At 35.5% G+C, this 21,965-nt stretch overlaps 3 protein-coding genes and 1 long non-coding RNA gene across 8 annotated transcripts in view; 2 read left to right on the forward strand and 2 right to left on the reverse strand.

Moving 5' to 3' along the window:
• Positions 1-784: 784 nt before the first annotated feature.
• Hen1 (Hen1 methyltransferase) lies at positions 785-5,577 on the reverse strand. Its single transcript, XM_077412172.1, has 5 exons — positions 5,191-5,577; positions 4,473-4,720; positions 4,207-4,389; positions 1,037-4,125; positions 785-956 (listed from the first exon to the last, which is right to left on the reverse strand). Exons 1-5 carry the CDS (start codon positions 5,467-5,469, stop codon positions 850-852), a joined length of 3,906 nt encoding a protein of 1,301 aa, XP_077268298.1. The 5' UTR covers positions 5,470-5,577; the 3' UTR covers positions 785-849.
• A 1,398-nt stretch (positions 5,578-6,975) lies between these two features.
• On the forward strand, positions 6,976-10,005 carry LOC143900305 (uncharacterized). Its single transcript, XM_077411483.1, has one exon. The coding sequence runs from the start codon at positions 7,363-7,365 to the stop codon at positions 8,569-8,571; it is 1,209 nt and encodes a 402-aa protein (XP_077267609.1). The 5' UTR covers positions 6,976-7,362; the 3' UTR covers positions 8,572-10,005.
• A 3,247-nt stretch (positions 10,006-13,252) lies between these two features.
• LOC143900010 (uncharacterized) overlaps positions 13,253-21,965 on the reverse strand; it is a 160,019-nt gene continuing 151,306 nt past the window's right edge. For 3 of the 4 annotated variants that reach the window (XM_077410891.1, XM_077410894.1, XM_077410893.1), the window contains 4 exons: positions 19,262-19,472; positions 16,856-17,163; positions 15,868-16,240; positions 13,253-15,639 (listed from right to left, as the gene is read on the reverse strand). In XM_077410891.1, the coding sequence (XP_077267017.1) occupies positions 15,463-15,639; positions 15,868-16,240; positions 16,856-17,163; positions 19,262-19,472 (1,069 nt within the window). In that variant the 3' untranslated portion in view covers positions 13,253-15,462. The remainder of the gene's footprint in view (positions 15,640-15,867; positions 16,241-16,855; positions 17,164-19,261; positions 19,473-21,965) is intronic. The other variant, XM_077410892.1, reaches the window with a different exon arrangement.
• The window catches only part of LOC143900013 (uncharacterized), a 95,248-nt gene continuing 90,334 nt past the window's right edge, over positions 17,052-21,965 (forward strand). Inside the window, exon 1 of one of the 2 annotated variants that reach the window (XR_013257673.1) lies at positions 17,052-17,178. This is a non-coding gene — a long non-coding RNA (uncharacterized LOC143900013). The remainder of the gene's footprint in view (positions 17,179-21,965) is intronic. The other variant, XR_013257675.1, reaches the window with a different exon arrangement.

Consider the following 21,965-nt stretch of genomic DNA (forward strand, 5'->3'; position numbering starts at 1 on the left):
CTTGTACACTATGGCTTTTACCCCTCCATGTACATACATGTATGTATGTATACATGTATGTATACATGTATGTATATGTATATATGTATAAAATGTTAAGATTAACATCATGATAATTTGGCTGCGTTCCGATATTCACTGTCAGTACTGAAAATCTCTAATTTACGTCACATACACTATACATCTTCAGTATTGACAGTAAATATCGGAACACAACCTTTGAATAACAAGAATATTTCATATTCAAAATAAATGAAGAAAAGCATTCATTAATTTTAATATACTTTTATGGTACAAAATTGGATATTGAAAAATTTTTGCAGTCATTGAAATGAGAGATAGAAAATGGAAATATCATGAATTATACATTCAATACATAAAATTAAAGTAAATATCTTAATATATAAAACATTATATCATACTTAATATCTTAATTTTCATCTATTTATTTATCTAGATGTCTTATTTTTTACATAAAACATTGCATAGGCTTGAAATATTTAATAATATTTCACACACATTTATTTCAATCATATTTATGTAAAAAATATATAGAAAGAGGTAGTTATTTATCCATATGATTTAAATAAATAAATAAAAAACCTAAAGTATTTTAAGTATTTCAAGATACAATATTTCATGTCTAAAATGCAAACAAGAATATTTCTCAAGATCATTACTTTTCAAGCCTACACTACAAACTTTGTTAGGAGCAAGAAGAATGATATGTAAGATAATACTGTAATGCTGCAATCATATCACGCTCATGTTTTATCTCCTCATTCTCTCTCTCTCTCTCTCTCTCTCTCTCTCTCTCTCTCTCTCTCTCTCTCACATTAAAAAAAACCTTTATTTACCATGTCCATTATCATTTTCCATTTCATTGTAAGCTATATCACTCTCACTCTCTGAAGAACTATCAAAACCTTCATCGTGAACTACATAGTTAGCATCATCTAGAAATATAAATATTATAAATATATTATCTTTAAAATATTATGCGGATAAAAGTCTAGAGATATAGAGGTACAGTTACCTGCAACTTCGTCAGGAATTCGCAGATTTTGTCGAGCTTGCATGTCAAAATCAAGCGGATTTGCCATATCCAATATTCTTAGTAACCATATGGGAAAACCGTTCTGCATTACGTAAATATCATTTTCATTCTCGAGATCATTCTCCAATACATCAATCAGCGGTTGTAAGTTTTCCATATCGTTAGCATCCACAGCCATCATATTGTTACCTTCGTCGTCTCTATTGTTATTTGCCAGATCGCCATTTTCCACCTCAATCGGTTCCAAGACACCGAGTCTCGGCGCTTCCGCAACGCTCGGCGATTCAGAATCTGGCATCTGATCCTGAGCTATGCTAGATAAATCATATTCCGGTGTTATATCTTGCGCGGAAGCTGAATTTGGATAGCCGGAATCCATGATTTCGGGAGACCAACTGTTCGGAGGTGTCTCAAGCGGAGAAGATGGTTTAGCTTCAACATTATTCGCTAATCCAGCAATATTTGATGCAGCTTTACTTATACCAACAATCTCTTCACTTTTCAGTGATGTGAAGTGAACATTACTTGTATTCTCCTCACTACTTTTACAAGGTAAAAACCTATCGTTTCTTAAAACGCTAGTTTCTTTGGCACAATCAAATAAAGAGCATTTGCTAACACTATGTGACTTGGAATTGGAACTTACTAATTCTCTAGGCGGATTTAAACCCTTTTTCCTCATACTTGACTCTGCAGGATCACTAGTCATATTTTCTAAGTGTGCTTTTGCATCAGTATGATCTATTTTTGCTAATGTACAATATACACTTTCGTCTTTGTGATTAACATTCTCATTGCCTAGTGATAAGACGTGATGTGCATCTATATTTTGTATATCATCCACAACATCAGACTCATGATTGATTATGTTATTTTCCGCGATTTCGTGATTAGTATCTAGCATTAATTCTGTGGAGATAGAGCTATCAACACCACTAAATTTCTTATTTTCTAAACACAATTTTTGTTGTGTGCTATTGCTAGCAGAAAAGACTATGTCGTATTTTGAAGTACTCATTACATCACTGCTTGAAGAAGTTACGTTAATTGTTTCTGTGATACTATTATTAGATTTCTGACTAGATTCCAATAAACTACTATTAGTACTATCCGATATAGCTTCCTCAATTTTTTCTATTGTGCCCAATAAAACATTACTATTCATTGCAGGCATTAGTTTTTTGTGTTTGTAACTTCTACTAACAATGCCAGTAGCGGATATTTTTGTACGAGGTGAACTTGTGTATTTTGGTTGATTATTAAAATTACTACTATAAGCATCCGATGATATCACATCTGCCAGATCACTGTCTTCACAAATTTGATTTTTATCTGAAATGTCTCTCCCTTGTTCAACATCATAATTATAATTTGAAGGTGTACGTGATGAAAAGTATAGTTCGCTTCCTTGTGTATCTTTCTCTGAAAGACTCTCCTCAAAACAAAGTATATCTTCTACAGTAGAGTCTTCTGTACTCACAGCTGCTTCAGCTATTTCAGATTGACAAAAAGTACTGTTTAATAAACATTGGTTGTTGATTGACGATTGGTTTTGATCATACGCACTGAAATCTTGTAAAGAGTTGTCCATTTCAGAACCGAAGCAAAGCGACGCTGGCGAAGTCGATGAACGCGAAACGGGCATATGCGACTGAAAGTTTAACATTGAATCAATTTCTTGTGCAGTTCTTAGATTCATCTGGTCATTTTGTAATACAGTTGGTTCTATTATAATACTGTCAATTGAATTTTCTAATTGCAAACTGTTGAGCTCTGCTGACATAGCAGAAGCAGTTACTCGAGCTTCTTCTAATTCTTCTACCTCATTTAAAGTTAAAGGAATTGAGTCACTTGGAAGTTCTCGTTCAGTATATACTAAAGATTCTGCAGTATTTCTAACTTCTGAACGTTTGATATCGTCGTAAGTTGCACATGGTTCTTCTGCCGGTTGAGCTTCTTCTACCAAAGAATTTTCGCCATCAAATAAATAAGTGTTCTCTTGGTTAATAGAACAATTTTCAGGTATGATAATGCTCGGTTCCTCGTGCCAATTTTCAATATGAGGATTTTGCGCAGACGCATATTCTTCATTCGCATCCACATGTATCTCATTTGTAAGTGGGCCAGCTTGATAATCCCACCTGTCCTCCTCATCTGTAAAATCGGGACTGTTATGCCAACTATCAGGATGCTGAATTCGTTCAGATAAATGCTCTTCATTTTCATCCGCAGATATATCATTTATGCGTGGATTAGTTCTATAGTTCCATCTTTCTTCATCTGTAAAATTGGATTCTTCATGCCAAATGTCAATACGTGGATTATGTTCAGATAAATATTCATTTGCGTCTGGTATCTCATTTGTAGCATTAAATTCTTCATGCAAACTTTCATTATGTGGATTTTGTTGAGGTAAATATTCTTCATTTGCATCTGCAGGCATTTCATTTATGGGTGATCCAGTTACATAATCCCATGCGTTTCCCTGATTTGTAATATGAGGTTCCTCGGTGCTTGAATCTTCATATTCGTCGGTCTGTTCGTCATTCTCACTCTCCACATAATACTCGTCCAACATTTCATCGTCAGAAGAAGGCTGGGAAGGATTGAGTACTACCGGTCCATTTTCTCGATCTACAACGCTCCAACCTGCATCTGTTAGAATCGACCTCAGTGTTTCTCTCGAAAGGGTATATTTAGTCATGAAGGACAGTATACGGTCTAAATATATTTCATAGTTTCTGGGTGATTCTTCATTATATGGGTCATGGGATAAATAATTAATATAATATATCGCGTCATCTAATATTTTTTGCTCATCTGACCGACTGTCAGATCCCATATGATAATTATATTCGGCTACTGTTTTAAATAATCCCTGTTGTCCTTTTAATTGAACATATTCGTCTGGTGTTAGAATTTCTATTATTGACTGATCTCTTGGCAAAATTCGATGAAACACTGCCATTTGCGTCAACGCACCTAATTCTTCAGTGCCTTCAGGTCCATTACAAATTCCGTGAAATGTCACACTATAATATGGATACCTTACCACAATATTATGTGCCCTGTTAACAATGTAAATTAATGATAAAATTGGTAAAAATTAATTGGGGTAAGTTTCCAAGCTTTATACACACACAACTCACCAGTCTTGAAATTGTTTCCTGGTCCATTCAAACTTATGATCTGGATGTCTGTAGCCTGACAAACGCGGAAATATTACATTAAATTCCGCATTTGGGGTTGTTATTATTGCTACTTCTGGCTTAATATAACCAAAAATATTAAAAGGGAGATTCAATAGTGTATCTGGATATAGATGCTCAATCCTAGAATTTAAAAAAATATTTTTCTAAAATAAGAGATAAGTGAATAGCTTTTATGGTAATGTTCATGCAATATAAGAACATACAATTCAATGCAAATTACAGCATTTGCATTCTTTAACTTTACGTCATTGTGTGTTACACTGCCTTCACAAATCTCTATCGTAAGCTTCCTTTCTCGGCAGGACAGCATTTCCGTGATCAATGGCGCTGCTTTGCTTTGGTATGTTTCCAAAATTTGTCTGTCCACGTCCACGCAGAGTATCCGTTGAACTTCTGGTATAGCTTTCAAGTAAAGCAGGAAACCTAGTTCTGAGCATCCAAAGTCAACGATCTGTGGAAACAATTTAAAAATACAATTATATGTACGAGACTATTACTACGTTTACGCGAGCTTTACTTCTGTAGTAACTTACGATAATTCCTTCACGTAAACAAGATTTTGTAGTAACTTGCGATAATTTACTCCTCGTAAACGAGTGATATATCGTAAGTTACTACAGAAGTAACGCTCGCGTAAACGTAGTATATGGGAATTAAATGCACCGAGACTAACAATTTTATATTTTGTTTATCAAATGATATATCCATTCTCATCATCATCATTCCACAAATAGCGTTATCGTAAAAACCTCTATGTGTATATTTACATTAGGCTTGTTCTTTTCAGTTGAACTTCTTACACGGTTTCATCTTTTCTTTTTTCTCTCCAACGTGAAAAGAAAGAGAGGCAAGATGGACCGGTGCAAGCTCAGCTAAAAAAGAACAGGCTTGTTGTTGCAACAAAATATATAGTGTCAATACCTTATTCAGCTTTCCTTTGTATGCGTCGAGAACATCCGTCACCGCACAGTATCTCTGTACGTACGCCGGTGGACAGAAGTTGTTTATTGTCTTGTGTGTCCACCAGGACGTGACTTCCCATTCCGGAACATCGCCGAACGGGTCGAACGTGTCGTCGCGTTGCTCGAACAGTTCATCCTCGGTCGCGATATCGGGCAAGAGCGTCGTTCTTCTGACGCGATACCTGTCGTATATGCATTTGCCCAGCAAGTAGAGCACGTGGAACAGTAGGCCGACCATATTCGTAAAATTCTGCGACTCTTTACAACACCGCTTCGCAAACTCATACCCTCATACCGCTTTGCCGCTGCAGCTCTGTGTCCGTGTACATGTGTACGTGTACTTACTCTGTGTACGTGTACTTACCAACCGACAACCGACACTCACACCACACCACTCACAGCGCACAGCGCAGAGCGCAGCGCGCAGGCCGCGTAGCGGCTTCTCTTCGATATCGGAAGATTCCGGTACACGCGCATGCGCAGTGAGGCGAGCGCTAGCAGACGGCTTGCTTAGGATTCAGTCGCGTATGGTAGTCATGTGGTATGCGAATGCGAGATGCGAGGCTTTTCCCGCGCGGGGGAAGAAATGGGAGGGGAAATTTTCTATCAGATGTGTGTTGTAATTTATGGATCGATAGCAGTCGGCTTTATTATTAGCCTGTTGCGTTTTTGCGGCCGACATATATAAATAAAAAAATATTTGTTGCAAAGAAAATTACAGAAAATATATTATTATTCGAATCTGATATATATATATCAGATACTTTTATATATATATATATATATATATCAGATATATATATATATATAGGTATGTATAGATATTGTATAAATAAAATTTGTATAAACGATTTGTTCTTAATAATTCGTAAAAAAACGAATCAGATCTTAATAGTTTTTCTCGACACTTTCTTCGCCGCACTTACTCTTTTTTGTTGTTGCCATTCTCCGATTTTCTTTCTTCACCCTCTCTAATTTCATCTTCCCATCTCATTGTCAATTTCGATCTATGTACCTGCAGATATACTTTTTTTCTTCTATTTTTTCTTCTATCGGTTTGCTGTTTAATTAAGACGTACTTTGTCATTGATCTGCTCTTCTTTCGTTCTTTGAACCTGCCCGCTTATGTTGGTTTTGTTTTTATTCGGACCGTTCTATCTATTTCACCACAGTTTGGTACAATTCGTTATTTATACGCCGCGTTCTAATACCTTCATTAGTTCCCTTGTGGACAGTGCAGAAAATTTTCCTTTGAAAAAATGTTCGCAGGAAATTTTCATATCTCAGCTGTTTTAGGTGAACATATATGTATGAAAAATGTTGAAAAAAACAAAAACAATATGAGAAAATAATTATTTATTTTTTGAACGTAAAACGGAAACACGTGCGCTTGTATAAAATTAGGTATCAGAGATAAACTATTTCAACAAACTTGCAAAAATAAAATAAAAATATGCTTAAATGATTGAATCTTTGATGATGATCTCTTGTTTATGCAGATCAAGGGAGAACGACTGTGTCGCATACATTTGTATATATCTTTCTCATGAATATTTGTTATGTGTTGCTGGTATTTATTCCAGTAAATACTTAAACTTAAAATAAAAATAATTCACGTATATTTTTAATGTATTTTTTCGTGTCATTTATGATATGTAATTTATATGATAAAATGTGAAAATATCACAATTCGAGAAATTATTGCGCTAGTTTTAAAGATAGCGTACACATAATCTGCATTTTCGATTTCGATTTCAAAAGCTTAACTTATTCGTAACTTATTTTTTCTGCCACGTGCGGTATTTTGAATAGGCCAATTATTATCAGGCACGGCCATCAGCTGATAGCAAAGCAATACTGTTACTCAGCCTTGTATTCATGCAAACAGCAAGATGGGTTTGACTATTTTTCCAGTATTGCGATATACAAATGTCGGTCTCCCACTCTTCACAATTCGCATGTCTAATTTGCGCAAAACGAAATTAGCTATAGCGATGGTCTTTACGGAAGGGTCCCTATATATTACTTGTATCGTTCAAATTGTCGAGGAAAGATAAAACTCACCTCGAACGGTAATTCGCGTGTATTTTATTTTACTCGAACTCGAACGCGCACTCTTAATTCAAGTAAAATGTCTCACGTCGAAGACTTCCAAAGATGGATCGGCGAGGTGATGCCGAGAATTATCGAGAATCTTGGACTGGACGTCGACAAAGTTCGGTACGAGATATTCAAATTTGGCAGCAATTGTATTATGTCCAACTTGTATCGTGTAAGCCTGCAGTTTGAGAACAAGACGAACGAACAGAATGAGAAATTGTCTATGATCCTGAAGAGACCCATGCTGGACTTGAACCAGCTTGCAAAAATCGACCGTCAATTTCACAACGAGATCCTGTTCTATCAAATGTACACCCGACCGGACGAAATCTACGCGAGATGCTTGTACGCCGAGAACCGACCGCTCATCGATTCGGTAATCGCCCTGGAGGATGTCAACGAACGGGGATATTTTTCTTGTCCGTATTTGCACGACCCCCCATTGGAATACACATTGGCGGCGATGCGCGAGTTGGGACGGTTTCATGGCAAAGGGTACGCCATGAAAGAGCTGCAGCGGGAAAAGTTCTTCGACATCGTGGCACGAATTGAAACAGTTAGATACGAAAAAAGAGTGGAGAATCTCTACGAGGCCTATAGCAACATCCATCCGGTACGAGCGGTGGAATATCTTCGCAGTCTGCAGGGTTGCGATGCGATTTTTTGCGATAAGATGGAAACCTTACTCTCGAACTCGTTCGAAGTGATGATGAAGACAGTCCAACCGCTTGAACCTTTGGCGACGTTGTGTCACGGCGATTTTACGTTGGGCAACATTCTCTTCAAGACAGAAGACGATGGGCAATATCGCGCGATGCTGATCGATTTCACGCTTATCATGTACTCGACGCCCGTTGTCGATCTTTCCACATATCTTCTCATGTATTGTTCGAATGAAGTGAGGAAAGACAAATTTTTCGAGATCATGCGGGCCTATCATGACGCGCTGAAGGAGTATCTGTTGGACGTTGGCATTCAGAATATTGAGAGATATTCATACAACGTTTTATTGGAAGATTTTAGGAGGGGTGCTCTCTTCGGTTTCATTATCACGTGTGCCTTTTTACCGGTATTATTAGGATATCTCAGCCCAGAAGTACTAGTACGAGAAATCATAGATTTGGGCCCTTTGGAAAGTGTAAAAAAGCTGAAATACACTGGCGGAAAGAAAGTATCCAAAATACTAGCTGAGGCATTGCTGCATCTGAGAGATCTCGGCTGCCTGAAACACGTTTTGTAGTCACGTGAGATAATTCGGATGTATAAAATATAATCGTTGATTAATAATAAATTGATTAATAATGCATAAAATATAATAATTGATTAATAATAATGAAATATATGTTAAAAGATCATTAAGAGTGTGTGATCCCATAGATTCATAACTATTACTAAAAGTACAGAATTCATTTTATAGATATATTATTGCATCTATCACTGTTATTTCTACATATATATAGTTGCGTAATATTCTAACTACGACTACAGAATTGCGGGACTAATTAGATGTAAACAATGTATATGTAAATTACACTCACATTCAGTTTTGAATATTAATATTGCGCGATGTTATAGTTAACATCATATATCATGGTTAAAAGTTCTTATATCTTAATATGTTTTTAAAAAATAAATAATAAATACTTATATATATATATTGTTTTTTAATAACAATTAAAATTGATCGTGAAAATATCTTAAATATTATATAACATCAATTTATATATACGTATATTGAGTTGATTTATAAATAAGTTGCGTTATACATAATTACGAAATCACTTCTTCTGAGAAACCCATATTATCCACTACCTTTATTATTTATAAACGAGAAAGACTATATTTTTATATTCGACAACGTTTGGCTAATGTCGTGAAAATTCGACCATTGGTTTTGGTCAGATTAATCGTCAAGACTTTTTTCGACCATGGGTTTTGGTCGCTTCTAATTACATATTTATATCTAATAATTTTATTTGTTGCAAGTAGTTAAGAGTGTATTATTTACGAATCAGTACTTACACAATATTACATTGTTTTTTAAATATAAAAATTCAATTTGTTAAGTAAAACAGAACTTATTTATAAATCATTGATTATACCTTGTTCCATTAGAATTTACAATACTTTAAAGGTGAGTTTGTCTTAGAAGCGTTTTACATATTTACATATTTATGTACACGTTAATATGTAATGATGACTTTATTTTATTTTAACTAGATTTTACTCTATATGTTGTATATCTCCAGCACTTATCAACATTTGTTTAAAGTCAGTTTGTACTCCTGATGCAAGAATTGCAGCAGAATTCTATCTTTTGCGACACATAATATGATAAATTACATGTATTACAAAAGCCACAATAAATATATCCGTAATATGTCACGACTTCTTATAATCTATAATACTACATTTATCTACTGTAATTATACTAAATTGTGCATGCATCTTGTTTATATATACATTTTAGTGAAAATTGCTTCCTTGATAACGAAATGGACTTGTTTAACGATAATGTCCTATAATATGTGCTATAGTGTATGCTTCTTATGGAAATGTTCTTGCATATCCTTCTTTCAAAAAGTTAATTTACTTATATACTTTACGACTTTTTTTTTTTTTTTTTTTTTTTTTTTTTTTTTTTTTTTTTTTTTTTACTTAAAATAAGCAACAATGTACAAGATGAAGAATATGGGCTATAAAATTATGGGCAATATAAGATTTTGGAGAAATCTACAGAAATACAATTTTGATTTTACACGCACCATCGAGAAGATATCGGGTATCATTGAAGAAGAATTACTTTTATACATTGAGAAAAAAATATATTTAGATCCAAAAAGAAAATATTTATTTGGGTGGCTGCCAATAGCTTATTTACTTAATATACATATAATTATATATATACATATACATATTTATTTAGAATTAGATATTTTTATTTGTATTAAATAAAAATATCCAATTCTAAATAAAAAAAAAACATGTGTATTATATTAAGTAAATAAGCTATTGGCAACCACCTAAATAAATATTTTTTGGGATTTGAATATTTTTTTTCAGTGTAGCTATAGAATTTATGGCGTTAAAAAAATTGTACTGAGAATTGTTCGTAGTTCGTTATCTTTCGACCATAAAATAAATTAAACATTCTAATAGTGGAAATGTATCGTCAATTATTTTTTAGATAAATATACTGTTGTTACAATAATTTGAAAAGCCATTAATTACCATCGTTAACGCTCTCTTATCGTTTTTTGCATTATTTAATACGAAAGAATAATGAAAGAATAACATTTACATGTACGTTTTAACTTACAATAATTTACAAAGCACATTCTTACTTTCTATTTTTATACTTACCTGTTTCTCAATTCCCGTTTATTTTTAAAGTTTTAAGAACTTAATTGTTATTAAATTTTCTAATGATTAATAACTAGATTGAGAACTAATTACTAGATTGATATATGTTGGGTATGTGTGTGTGTATCTTAATTTTTTTAATAAAATTAAATCAAGTAACTGGGTTATTCGCGCCACACATTGAAGATTTCGATACTTCGAGAATCGCAACGTCGCGTTTCGATAGATTTCGCACAAATCACGCGGTTCTTCGCGGAACGTACCATGGCAAACTCGGATGCGAGTCGCTCCGTATTGTTCGCAATTACTGCCGCGTTTAGAAACGAATCTTGTGAGAAATTATCTCGAGTGGCTCTTGCAAAGCGACAGACATTCGTCGTGGTGTATGGTGTATCGAACATCGCGTGCGGTGTTCGCCAGTATCGCGATTTTCATATCGACAAACTGTCCGACCGAATCGAACGAAATCCTGTTTGAGTATGTACATACTTTACACCGTTATTCTCTCACCTAAAATATAAGAAAAGCAACGAGTGACGCATGATCATCTTGTCAGTGTACGTACAAAAAGGATATCATTTTTTTACATTCTTATTAAAATATGTTTGAATCGCCAGTGCGATAATATTATATATTTCTCCTTTAAGCAATATACACATGCCTGTGGTTGGTTTTTTATTATCCAAAGTAGAAATATATACATGTCGCTTTTATTTGTTGCAACAATGACATAGGCGACTAATGTCCATTTCTACCTCTTATTTCTAACTCTTTAAAATTAGAAAAAGATGAAGGGTAAATTAAACCGAGATTAAAGTTAATCTGCGTTGATAGAAATTGACATAAGGCCCAGTTCCACAAATGTCGGTTAACTTTTAATCTTAGATTAACTCATTCTAATGTCTCCCTTATGTCCATTTCTATCAACGCAGGTTAATTTATTTAATCTTGGTTTAATTTGCCATTCATCTTTTCCTAGTTCTAGGAGTTAGAAAAAGATAGAAAGTAAGTTAAACCGAGATTAAAGTTAATCTAACATTGGTAGAAATGGACATTAGAAAGAGACGAAAGATGAGTTAACCTAAAGGTTAAAAATTAACCGACGTTTATGGAACTGGACCTAAAAAATTGTCACTTTTTAATTCTTTGTAAAAGAACGGTGAGAATTCAATATATTTAATCAATTAATAATTAAATAAAGAGCTAACATATATAGCTAGATACTTTATATTCTTCTACAATCAGTTATTATACTATATTAAAATCATATTTAAAAGTATATATATATATATAATATCTCAAAAATTTTAATAATTTAAAATATTTAAATTTATATTTTCTGGGAAACTTTGTTTTTTTCTAGTTATGTCATTGTTGCAAAAAATACGCAATGTATATATGTATAAAAAATAAAAGTACGCTGTTAAATATCTGCAGTTCCCTCTTTGTTAGGTAAAGATTACATTTGTTATCAAATGGGCCGATTGTTATGAAATAAATCATACAGGAACCGCAGATCTTCGATAGTATTTTAATTGCTACTGCATGGTTTCAGATTTAAATCACGTAATATATAACATTCAATTATCAACAAATAACGGGAAACAATTGGAAGAGATAGGAATGACAATAAATACGCTGCCCGGCGTGTTTCCATCGACATAATTTATTTGGGATTTAATTGTATATTTGGGATTTAATAATAATTAAAATAATTGCGTGACACAGGATATCGATAGCAGTCTACTCGTTTCCTAGTAAAGCGATACAGCATACACGTTATGCGAGTTTACATAAATTAAAATAATTATTGACCTCTTTTTTTTGTATTCGAGCGCCATTGCACGTGTATACTCAGATGGTAGTTAGCCGATGTGACTCATTTTAGTTTCACACGGTTTGCTTATGCACCTTAAAGACTTTATTCTTTCGCATCATGCTAAGTAGACTCATCATATTACACTATCTCTCGACATATATATACATGCATATATATATATATATATATATATATATATATATAAATATATATATATATATATATGCACATGTATTTATATATGTATTTATATATGTATATGTATATATATATATATATATTTATATACATATATGTACGTATATATGTATAGATGTGTGTATATATATATATATATATATATATTTATCTATATACTATATATATATGTAGGTCTGAAAGTATGTTCCGGGACTTTTATTTTTGATATCGGTATACTCCGGGACATTTGGCAGTTTCCAGGACTGTCCTGGAAAAATTGATGTCCTACGGCATTTTTCGGGACAGTTTTTTGAATCTGATTACATATATATGCGTTATATTCCAGGACTGTACATTTCAAAAAACGTAAACAGTCCCGGAACATACCTCTGGACCTACATATATATATATATATACATACACTTTATTCAGTTATTTATTTATGTATCTTCATGTTTTTTATATGCATATGCATTTATAAGCGCGTGCAAATATATTATGCACGAGATCTCTCGGTGACTGTTGCTCAGTCCACAGGAACATTAAATTCAAAATATAATAGTATTACAATTTATTATTTTAATATATAATATAGATCTATCTATACATGAGATATATATTTATATATAAGTATTGTAGAATCTACATCTTTAAGAACGTTACGTCCATGTTTCCAATTATTTACAAAAGTACTGCCAGAGGCATTTGCTTGTTCCTTCCTCTCTCTCTCTCTCTCTCTCTTTCTCTCTAATCTTGCAAAAATACAGATTGTCGATAGCTTTCTTATACCCGTCTGCTCGAAAGTACGATGAATGAAGTGAACGAATAAATGTATCCAAAATAGAGAGAAATTACGCTTGCGTCACAAGCAGTTTGTACCAAAAACAATGTTCTTCGAGCGTACTATTTTATAAGAAGAACGGTAAAATATGCGCGTGCGTGTAAAAATATTGTTTTAAACAGTGCGATTACGAAGACATGTTTTCTTTACGCTGCCATACACAGCGTGTATAGTCACGGCACACACACACACATGTCAGAGTTTACATTCAATATAAAAGTACATATCGCTTTACAACTTTATATATACAATAAAATATATCTAAATTTTATAAAATTTTGGTTTAATGTGTATAGGGACACAATAAATTTGTAGTGCTTTTAAATTGTAGGTTTTAAAATCTTTTCGAATAGCTTTTATTGAAAATAGTTCAAAATAAGACAATATAATTATGTATAAGAGTTCTCAACAGTTAAGCAATTGGGTTTTAACTCTAATTAAAATATATGCTTTTTGGATCAATGCAAAGCATTAAATTTCAATTTTTGTGTAAACAAATTTCATTAAAGTACCCAATGCTTTGTTTCACATTATTTGATTATCATTTTTCTTCAGGTTCTTAAGACTTCAAGTAAAGATAGAAGTTTATATATTCAGAATACAATGCCCTCAATATTTGTTTATATAGAAGGATAGGCACAAATAATAACATCTATTTGAGTGGATTAATAAGAGCATTTATACATATATAGTATGTGTCTTCTTTTTAGATGTATAATTTGTATATAATTTATGTGACTTTTAAAAAAGCCTTTAAAAAAAGCCTTTTAATTTAAAAAAAGCTTTTAAAAATTCATTCTGAGTACATGCCTTTGTTTAATATTTATTTATAAGATAAACACGGCTAGTTTCATAATTATCTTAAATCAAGTTTCGATTAAATTTGATTGTTTGCATTTCAACCCTGTTTAATGGAGAAATCTTGGTAATAATTAATAATTTCTAAATAAATTGTTTCAAATATAGAGGAATTTAATTCTAAATTATTTGTAGCAAAATGTGACGTAATATAAATATATCATTCTGAACTGAGAATGTAATTATAATAAATAGCATTCAATAGTAAAAAAAATCTTGTTTGGATGTAATCGGGTATGTGCAGAAAAATGTGCGTCATAATTTATCATTTTTTTTGTTAATAGCGAGCTTTCCTGTTGCTCAAAGATGTTTACTTAATTATATATATTTGTAATTTATTTTTCAATATTTAGGCCTTCTGAAATTTCTCTTGTACGTATTTAGAACGTAGCAACATAAGTTAGGTGTTTGCTATTAACGAAAGAAAAAATCGAAAATGTTTTCTTGAAAGTTCATGTACAATCCACGGACGTATGTCACGTTTCACACACAAGTTATATTAACCTTTAAGTACCGTAACAAAATTGAATCTCAAATCTAACTGTTTCAAATTCTAGTAAATTATTTACTTTTTATGTTCTTAATATATTAATGTATCTGATAATGCCTTAAATCTTTTATATTACTTTTTGAATTCAAAAAAATGATGTAAGAATGCTGTTGATAAATATTTGATCATAATAATATACTATAGAATTTATTATGAGAAAAAACCAGATAGAAATTATTTTTATGTTAATTTTATCATGATACTTAAAGATTAGTTGTTTCTTTGCCAGATAATAAATTCTTCCTAACTACGCGCTTTTGTATATAATAAAATCATATCACAAGTCTCGAATCATTTATCTTTGACCTAGGTGCATAATTAATATGAAAAAATACTACAGTAAATATCACATGGAGCAATGATATTTCAATTAAATACCGTAGCGACTAAAGATAAAAGTCCATTCCTTAATCTTACGAGTAAGAATTATAATTTCGGGCGTTACACGTTTAACAACGGTCATTATAATCATTCATAAAATTATAATTTATATACTTTCATATACGGGGGGGTAGTAAGCTCAAGCATATGACTGATCCAACGATATAGCTATTTTATTCCCTTTCTCGACCCAATTTCTAAGACGTCCCCTGAGTTCTTCGAGACTTTTCGATTTTGCCTTATTTATCCTCTTGTACTTCACATCTTTTGGCTTCGTCACGGATCTGTGATTGCTCATTACCCTATTGTACGTCACCTGAAAGCACAAATAGGATTCCTTAAAGAAAAATCAATTTATACGTACGTTAGCATGGACTTTACAGCTAAACGCAAGAAAAATTCAAATACGGAGTATATCTTAAATCAAAGTGCAAATTTGCATTGCGTTTTCTAAGTTGAAGTAAATTTTGCGTTATGTTTCTTCATTAGAACGTTTCAATTCGAGTATTTCACAAATATTTCCTAGCAAATCGAATTTTCTTACACGCCAATAGGATTTCGAGATTTCGCCTCCTTTTACCTGCGCCTGCTGGCTTTCGTCTCTGGGTCTTTCGCTGGGCGGGGAATCCGTGTCTTGAGCCAGCCTCTCGAAACTACCGTAGAGATCCTGAAGCCTGCCTTTCCCGTTGCCCAAGTTTTTCGTTCTTCTGTCTTCGTACTCCGAGTTCTCGGTCGACTCCGATGGATCCTGATTATTCTCGCTGTCACCGTCTTCCTCCACGGAATATACGGTTTCTAGGATCTCCGGTCTTCTGAGGAAACCGTTGCACCGACGCATCGACGAATACTTGTTCGACGGTTCCACCGCGTCGGACACAGAACGGATCACAGTTACGTCAGTAATATTAGAACGAAACCTGTGGAGTAGAATTAGAATATACAGAATCGACCGTAGACGACCTATAATTTGTGAAAAAATTTGGGAGAAGAAGATCTTATTTATAACTTTATGTATTTTCTAATATACAAATCAATTTATCAATATATCGATGTGTATTTTATGTGGATGTGTATTTTAATTCTCTTTAAACTTTTTTGTGTTACATGTAAAATTACGAATAGAATTTTGTAATTTTATTGTAATCCGATCTCTGCCATGAATAACAATATATAGATTAAAGCAGTCTTAAAATACGTTGCAAGTTGCAACTTATTATCACAGCAATTTTGAACATATTCTAATCAGGTAGCACGCTGGCATAAATTATTATTTTTAACATTATATATGCGTTCTCCAAAATATAAGCAAATTATACTGATCACAATTGCTTATTGGAAACTTTTAGATTTTTCTGAAAGAGATTAAAATTATATTTTTCAGCATTTTTAGTCCTATTTTTCACTTTTGTCTTTACATTTGCATTTCGTCCTTAATTCTCACGTCTCTCTATCTTTGCATATAGGTGCTTCATAGAAGCTCTATTCGTGTCGTCGGCGACAGGTAATGTGAATCTATTTCAGAAATGCCTCACCTCGGTGGGGCAGGATCGTCCGCGGTTTCCTCGAGCACCACAGCGCTGTCGCTGTCCCCAAGACTGTCCAGTCTGTCCAGGGCGTCGCAGGGCGGCGAATCCCTGGTGCTCGTGCTCCTCTCCGCCAATCTGTTCTGCAACTGCCGGATCACCCTTTGTTGTCGTAGAATAATGGATTCTCGCTGACTCAGACTGGCCTCGATCTCCTTCTGCTTCCTGCAGAGCCTAGACTCGAACAGCAGAAGCTGCGACGACAACGTCCGCAACTGCTCGGCTTTCTCACGCGTCAGTCGGGCCACCAGGTCCTCCTGCGAAACGTCACGGTAATTCGCGCATGCAATCAACTAGGCAACCGGCGCGGAGCGGCGGCGTATTGCCATTTACTTCGGATATTAAGTAATTAATTAGCAAGCGATATATCTCTCTCGCTGCCGTTATTATTAATATTTGCTTAGCGCCGCTAATTAATTTCCCCGCGGTTTTCCATCCTGACCGAAATACACCGTTCGAATGGGGCGTCGCTCACCAGGACGGTGCGGTGTTAGATTGTATTCTTTTGTTCTTTTTTAATCGGACATCGGTTCATGCGTATTTGAGCAAATCTCATTATATTTGCATCTCTCGAGTCTACTTGCTTTACGCGGAACGCGTTACCGATATATATGCGAGCGGTGAGGTACTTGCGTTCCGCCTCTGTACGCGTCGATACGTGCGTGTAACTATACGTGTTTGCACAACGGTGCACGTTATACAAGCCGTACGTATCCGGCTGACCGCTTTGCATATGAGCATTGCTCACGTCTCTTCCTTCCTGCCTCCCGCGTAGAGGATGACTCCATTACTCTCGCTATTGTGTATACAGCATAAACCGCAAGACGGGCCAGGTGCTGTCGCGCCGTTGCGTGTCACGCACTTCGAGGACGGACACGGAAAATAATTAAAACGTTTTGCCGATAGACGCGAGTCACGATGTGAACGACCGGTTAACGCTTCAAGGGACAAATTCTATATTAAGGAAAGGGAAGTGTAGGAAGGCATTTCTTTGGATAAAAGAATATAAAAGAAATATTCTCGATATCTCTTTTGTTTGATGATTGTTCGATTTGTTTCACATGATGTGATATTAATTCATCCTGTCGTTGTATAATTGAGATTTTAGCCATCAACTAATTAAATAAAAAATAAAAATTGAATTTTTCTCAATTTTTCTATTTTCGACATTTACTATAATTTAGTTTTGATTTCATAACTTGACAAAATGAAATAAAATAAAAAATAAAACTTTTCGGTATTAAAACCTATTCAGGCGTATTCGTAAATATCTCAGCGCAAAAAAAAAAAAAAAAAAAAAAAACAAGTCCGAAAATATCAATCTTTTTGATGAATTCTGAACCAGAATTACCAGCCTTTGAAAGTTACATGGGTCTCCCAGACCCATAGTGTGTTTTCGGGATGTGCCGGAAGGTGTGTATTTTTGGGTTAATATTTCCTGTTTGAATTCGACAAAAGTATATACGGAAAAGTTGTTACTCGCAATCGGCCATCCCGCCGGTATTTTCCCCGGCGCTGGCCGAATAGCCAGAGAAAAAGGTCATTTCGCAGCAATTATCCCCCCGCAGATTGCCGGCAAATTTAGTGGGAGAGCCCTTTTTTTCTCGCATCTACCTCGCAAACCGAGAATCGTTCGTAGTCACGCGAAGTCCGACGCGTAATTGTAGGACGTCACGAGACGCCCCCGGCTTATCCCGGAAATGCACGGCAATGACTCGTGGCAGCAATGCCGTTTCGCTCACCCGCTAGAATTTGTCTCTCCCATTAGCATCATGACGAATCTAACGGGTATAAAGTGCTTAAGGCCAAAGACTATCTCGACCGAATGAAAAGAGTTTAGAATTTAGACCTTCGACAATACTCTTCAGAAAGGTTTAATCGTGGAGATCGAGTACGAAAAATAAAGGGATGTTTCTGACAAAGCTGAGCCTTAATCAAGCTTTCGATTAACGAGCTATTTGATAAAACTCTATTTTTTTTTCAATGGATTCGCACGCCCGATTTTAATTTACTGGATATCCCAATTAAAATACAGTGTACAATTGTACATACATGGTCTGGCGATGTAGAGGCGCGGAGTATAACGTTTATTTAAAACGTTCACTCGTCCGCTTGGCAAAGCGGCAAAAATATGTACCCGTTCGCGTCTAAATGGAGATCACCGTGTATCTGTAATATTTCACTGTCCGGTAACATCGGCCGCTCGTGGGCCAAGCGTGTTTTATGGTTTTCAGAGGTAATAGCTTTGATCGATCGTTCTCCGCCGTTCTGCCGACTGATTTCCTTATCGAAGACGTAACGGCGAAATGGGATTGCCTTTGCATGTAGAAATCTTTCCCGGTAATTGAAACTTACCTGCAATTTAAGGGTTCTCCGCCAGGCGAGCATTTGGTGGGCTTGTGCCCGCTGTCTCGCTCTGAGTGCCGCTATGACCGACTTGGCTTCCTCCAATGACGTCACTTCCACCTCGTTACTGTCCTTCATCGACTCGCCCGACAAGTCACTGACTCGGCGGCTCTCGTCGATGGTAGCCAATATGCAGCTGTCCATCGACGTCTCGTCGAAGCTGCAAATAGAAAGTTGCGCGATGAGCGACTCGTCGTTCCACACCCACCTGACAATCTCTTTCGGCACATTATTTTAGGATGTTGAACAAAAAATTAAAATTATTTGGAATGTCGCCTTCGAGTAAACTACCGCTCAAGCGATCCCTTTCATTACGAACGACAATCGAGGAATCATGGAAAAATGCGATTAAAACAAATTGTGTTATGTGTGTGTCTACTTATTAGGATTACTATCTGTACTTATAAGTCATCTATTTTCTTCATTATATTATTAACTTTTATTTTTGACGTACAGTTTCTACCGTGTTGACTTTCTTTTTTTAATCCTATCTCTTACACAATTAGCGTTATTAATAAGTATTAAATTAAACTTAATAATTTAATATTTGGAAACATATTCCCATCATTAAGGATGTTAACGTGTTTTATATGCGTTAATTCTGAAGACACTTGAAACCGTACCGTTTAATTGGAATCTAGTCAAAGAGAAAAGCTCGGGAAACTCGTTTTCTCCGGAGAAAAAATGCGACGCTCGAAAACGAACCTGCATGATTTAAGATCTACTTGAATACTCTCGCGTTCGCGCGCCGCTCACCTTCATTTTCTCATCGGCACGGTAATGAATCATCCGGCTATATATACAACTATATGAAACTCGACACGAGCCATAGCGCGTGATCGAGCGCGCGGTAACTGATCCTAATACCAAGAAACGCGATCGGCAAATAAATCAGCGATCATGGGAACGATACAGCTCCGGTTTAACAAAGCTTGACAATCAAACTGATACAAAGGCGATATGCGTGAATGACATGTGCCGCGAGTGTTATTATTTCTTCTTCTACGTACAGCGTACAATGAAATATAAAAATGCCTTTGTGGCGAGACAATGTCCCTCATCGGATTTGCGGCGGACCCAATTTCGCGCAACTAGCTTCTTCGACATATACATATTTCTTTTTATTTTTACCTGAGTTGCTTCGTATAATTTTTACACACCGTCAAACACATTTATTCTATGCTCATTGCACCTTTATGCAATTGGCGGCGACGCACATGTGTGACTTATCGCGGCGCGGTCGGATCCGTTGGCGTCCGCAAATAAAAAATATCCAGCCGAATTACGTATATACGTTACAGCTGTTACGCGAGAGAACTGGTACACATTCGCGGAATGGAACGTCTCTAAAAATCGAAGTTGCGCCCTATAGCTCGCACCGGAAACTTTAGCGCCCCGCCTTTGGCTCTCGCGAGTGAACGCTATAAAAACGGTCTGTGCCACACGAGCGGGGCTGATATCGATCTCTATTTAGAAATTTACATCGCGCCGTACATCAAACGCTGTATATATACCTGCCACAATTCTGCGCACAAGATCGACCGAATGCACGACGCGGCTGGTATACATGTACGAGCCCGTCGTGTCGTTCTCCGTGAGAAACGTAAGCGCGCGGTCTAAGATCAAAAGCAACTCGGCTTTGAGCACGGCTAGAGACACGCGCGAGGCGAATGTAAGACAGATTTCCATCGACGGTTAACGGACCTCTTTTGGGAGTTTTGGGCCGCGCGCGCGCTCGAGGACCTTAGGAAAACGCCTCTCGTAGAATTCTGCAGCGAAATGCAGGCGTGATTCTCCATTGTACTCGTCGAAAACTCTTGCCGCCGCGAATATACAACTTTCAGAAGTATAAAGTGGTCATAATCTTATAAAACTGTTTCTCTTTCAATTGTTTTTCTTAAGCGTAATGAGAATGAAATATACGATTTTAGATTATTGTAACTGAAACGGCTCTTATTTTCCTAAAATTAACTCGAAATTTTTCATTCATGAATATAGATATAAATTAAAAACCCGAATAGTTCCGAAACACATTAAAAGATTTTCTTACAATTTAAATTTACTTGAAAAAAAAATCTAAACGCACAATATTACAACGTGCTTTTAACGTGAAAAGCTTCCGTCTCAATTATATAGTTTCGTCCTTAGTTCCACAACCTCTGAGTCCGTATTTAGTACGCGAAGAAGAAAGTGCTTGCGTTTCTCGTCGCGAGCTACTCCACGACACACCTGGAGCTCCGCGAACTCAAAAAGAGACAGCTGCGAGAGTTTCCTTGTTAAAGTCAATCCCGGTCGTTACGCATTCATTATTCCGATCGAACGGAGAGAAATCAGGGAATACAGAGAACTCCGTTAACGCGCGTAATCTGCATAATGAGCGGAGAGAGACTAAATCATTTACAAATTTAAATGGAATCTACTTAACGATGACGACGCGCGTATTTGCGGAAAGCATTTTTCCGATTCTTTCTTTCTCTCTCTCTCTTCCTCTCTATCTCTCCTCCCGCCCCCTTCTCTCTCTTTATCAGGCCTTTAACTAATTAAGCCCGGATAAATTATGCATGAGTCGTCGGGCTGAGTCATGCCGCGCCGTGAATTTGACGTTTTCCCTCTCTCGGAGGGCATCGATCGCGGGGTAACCTGCGTGAGAGAG

The sequence above is a fragment of the Temnothorax americanus genome, unplaced genomic scaffold (genome assembly GCF_048541705.1).
Source record: "Temnothorax americanus isolate GAGA-0224 unplaced genomic scaffold, ASM4854170v1 Scaffold3, whole genome shotgun sequence".
NCBI lineage: Eukaryota > Metazoa > Arthropoda > Insecta > Hymenoptera > Formicidae > Temnothorax > Temnothorax americanus.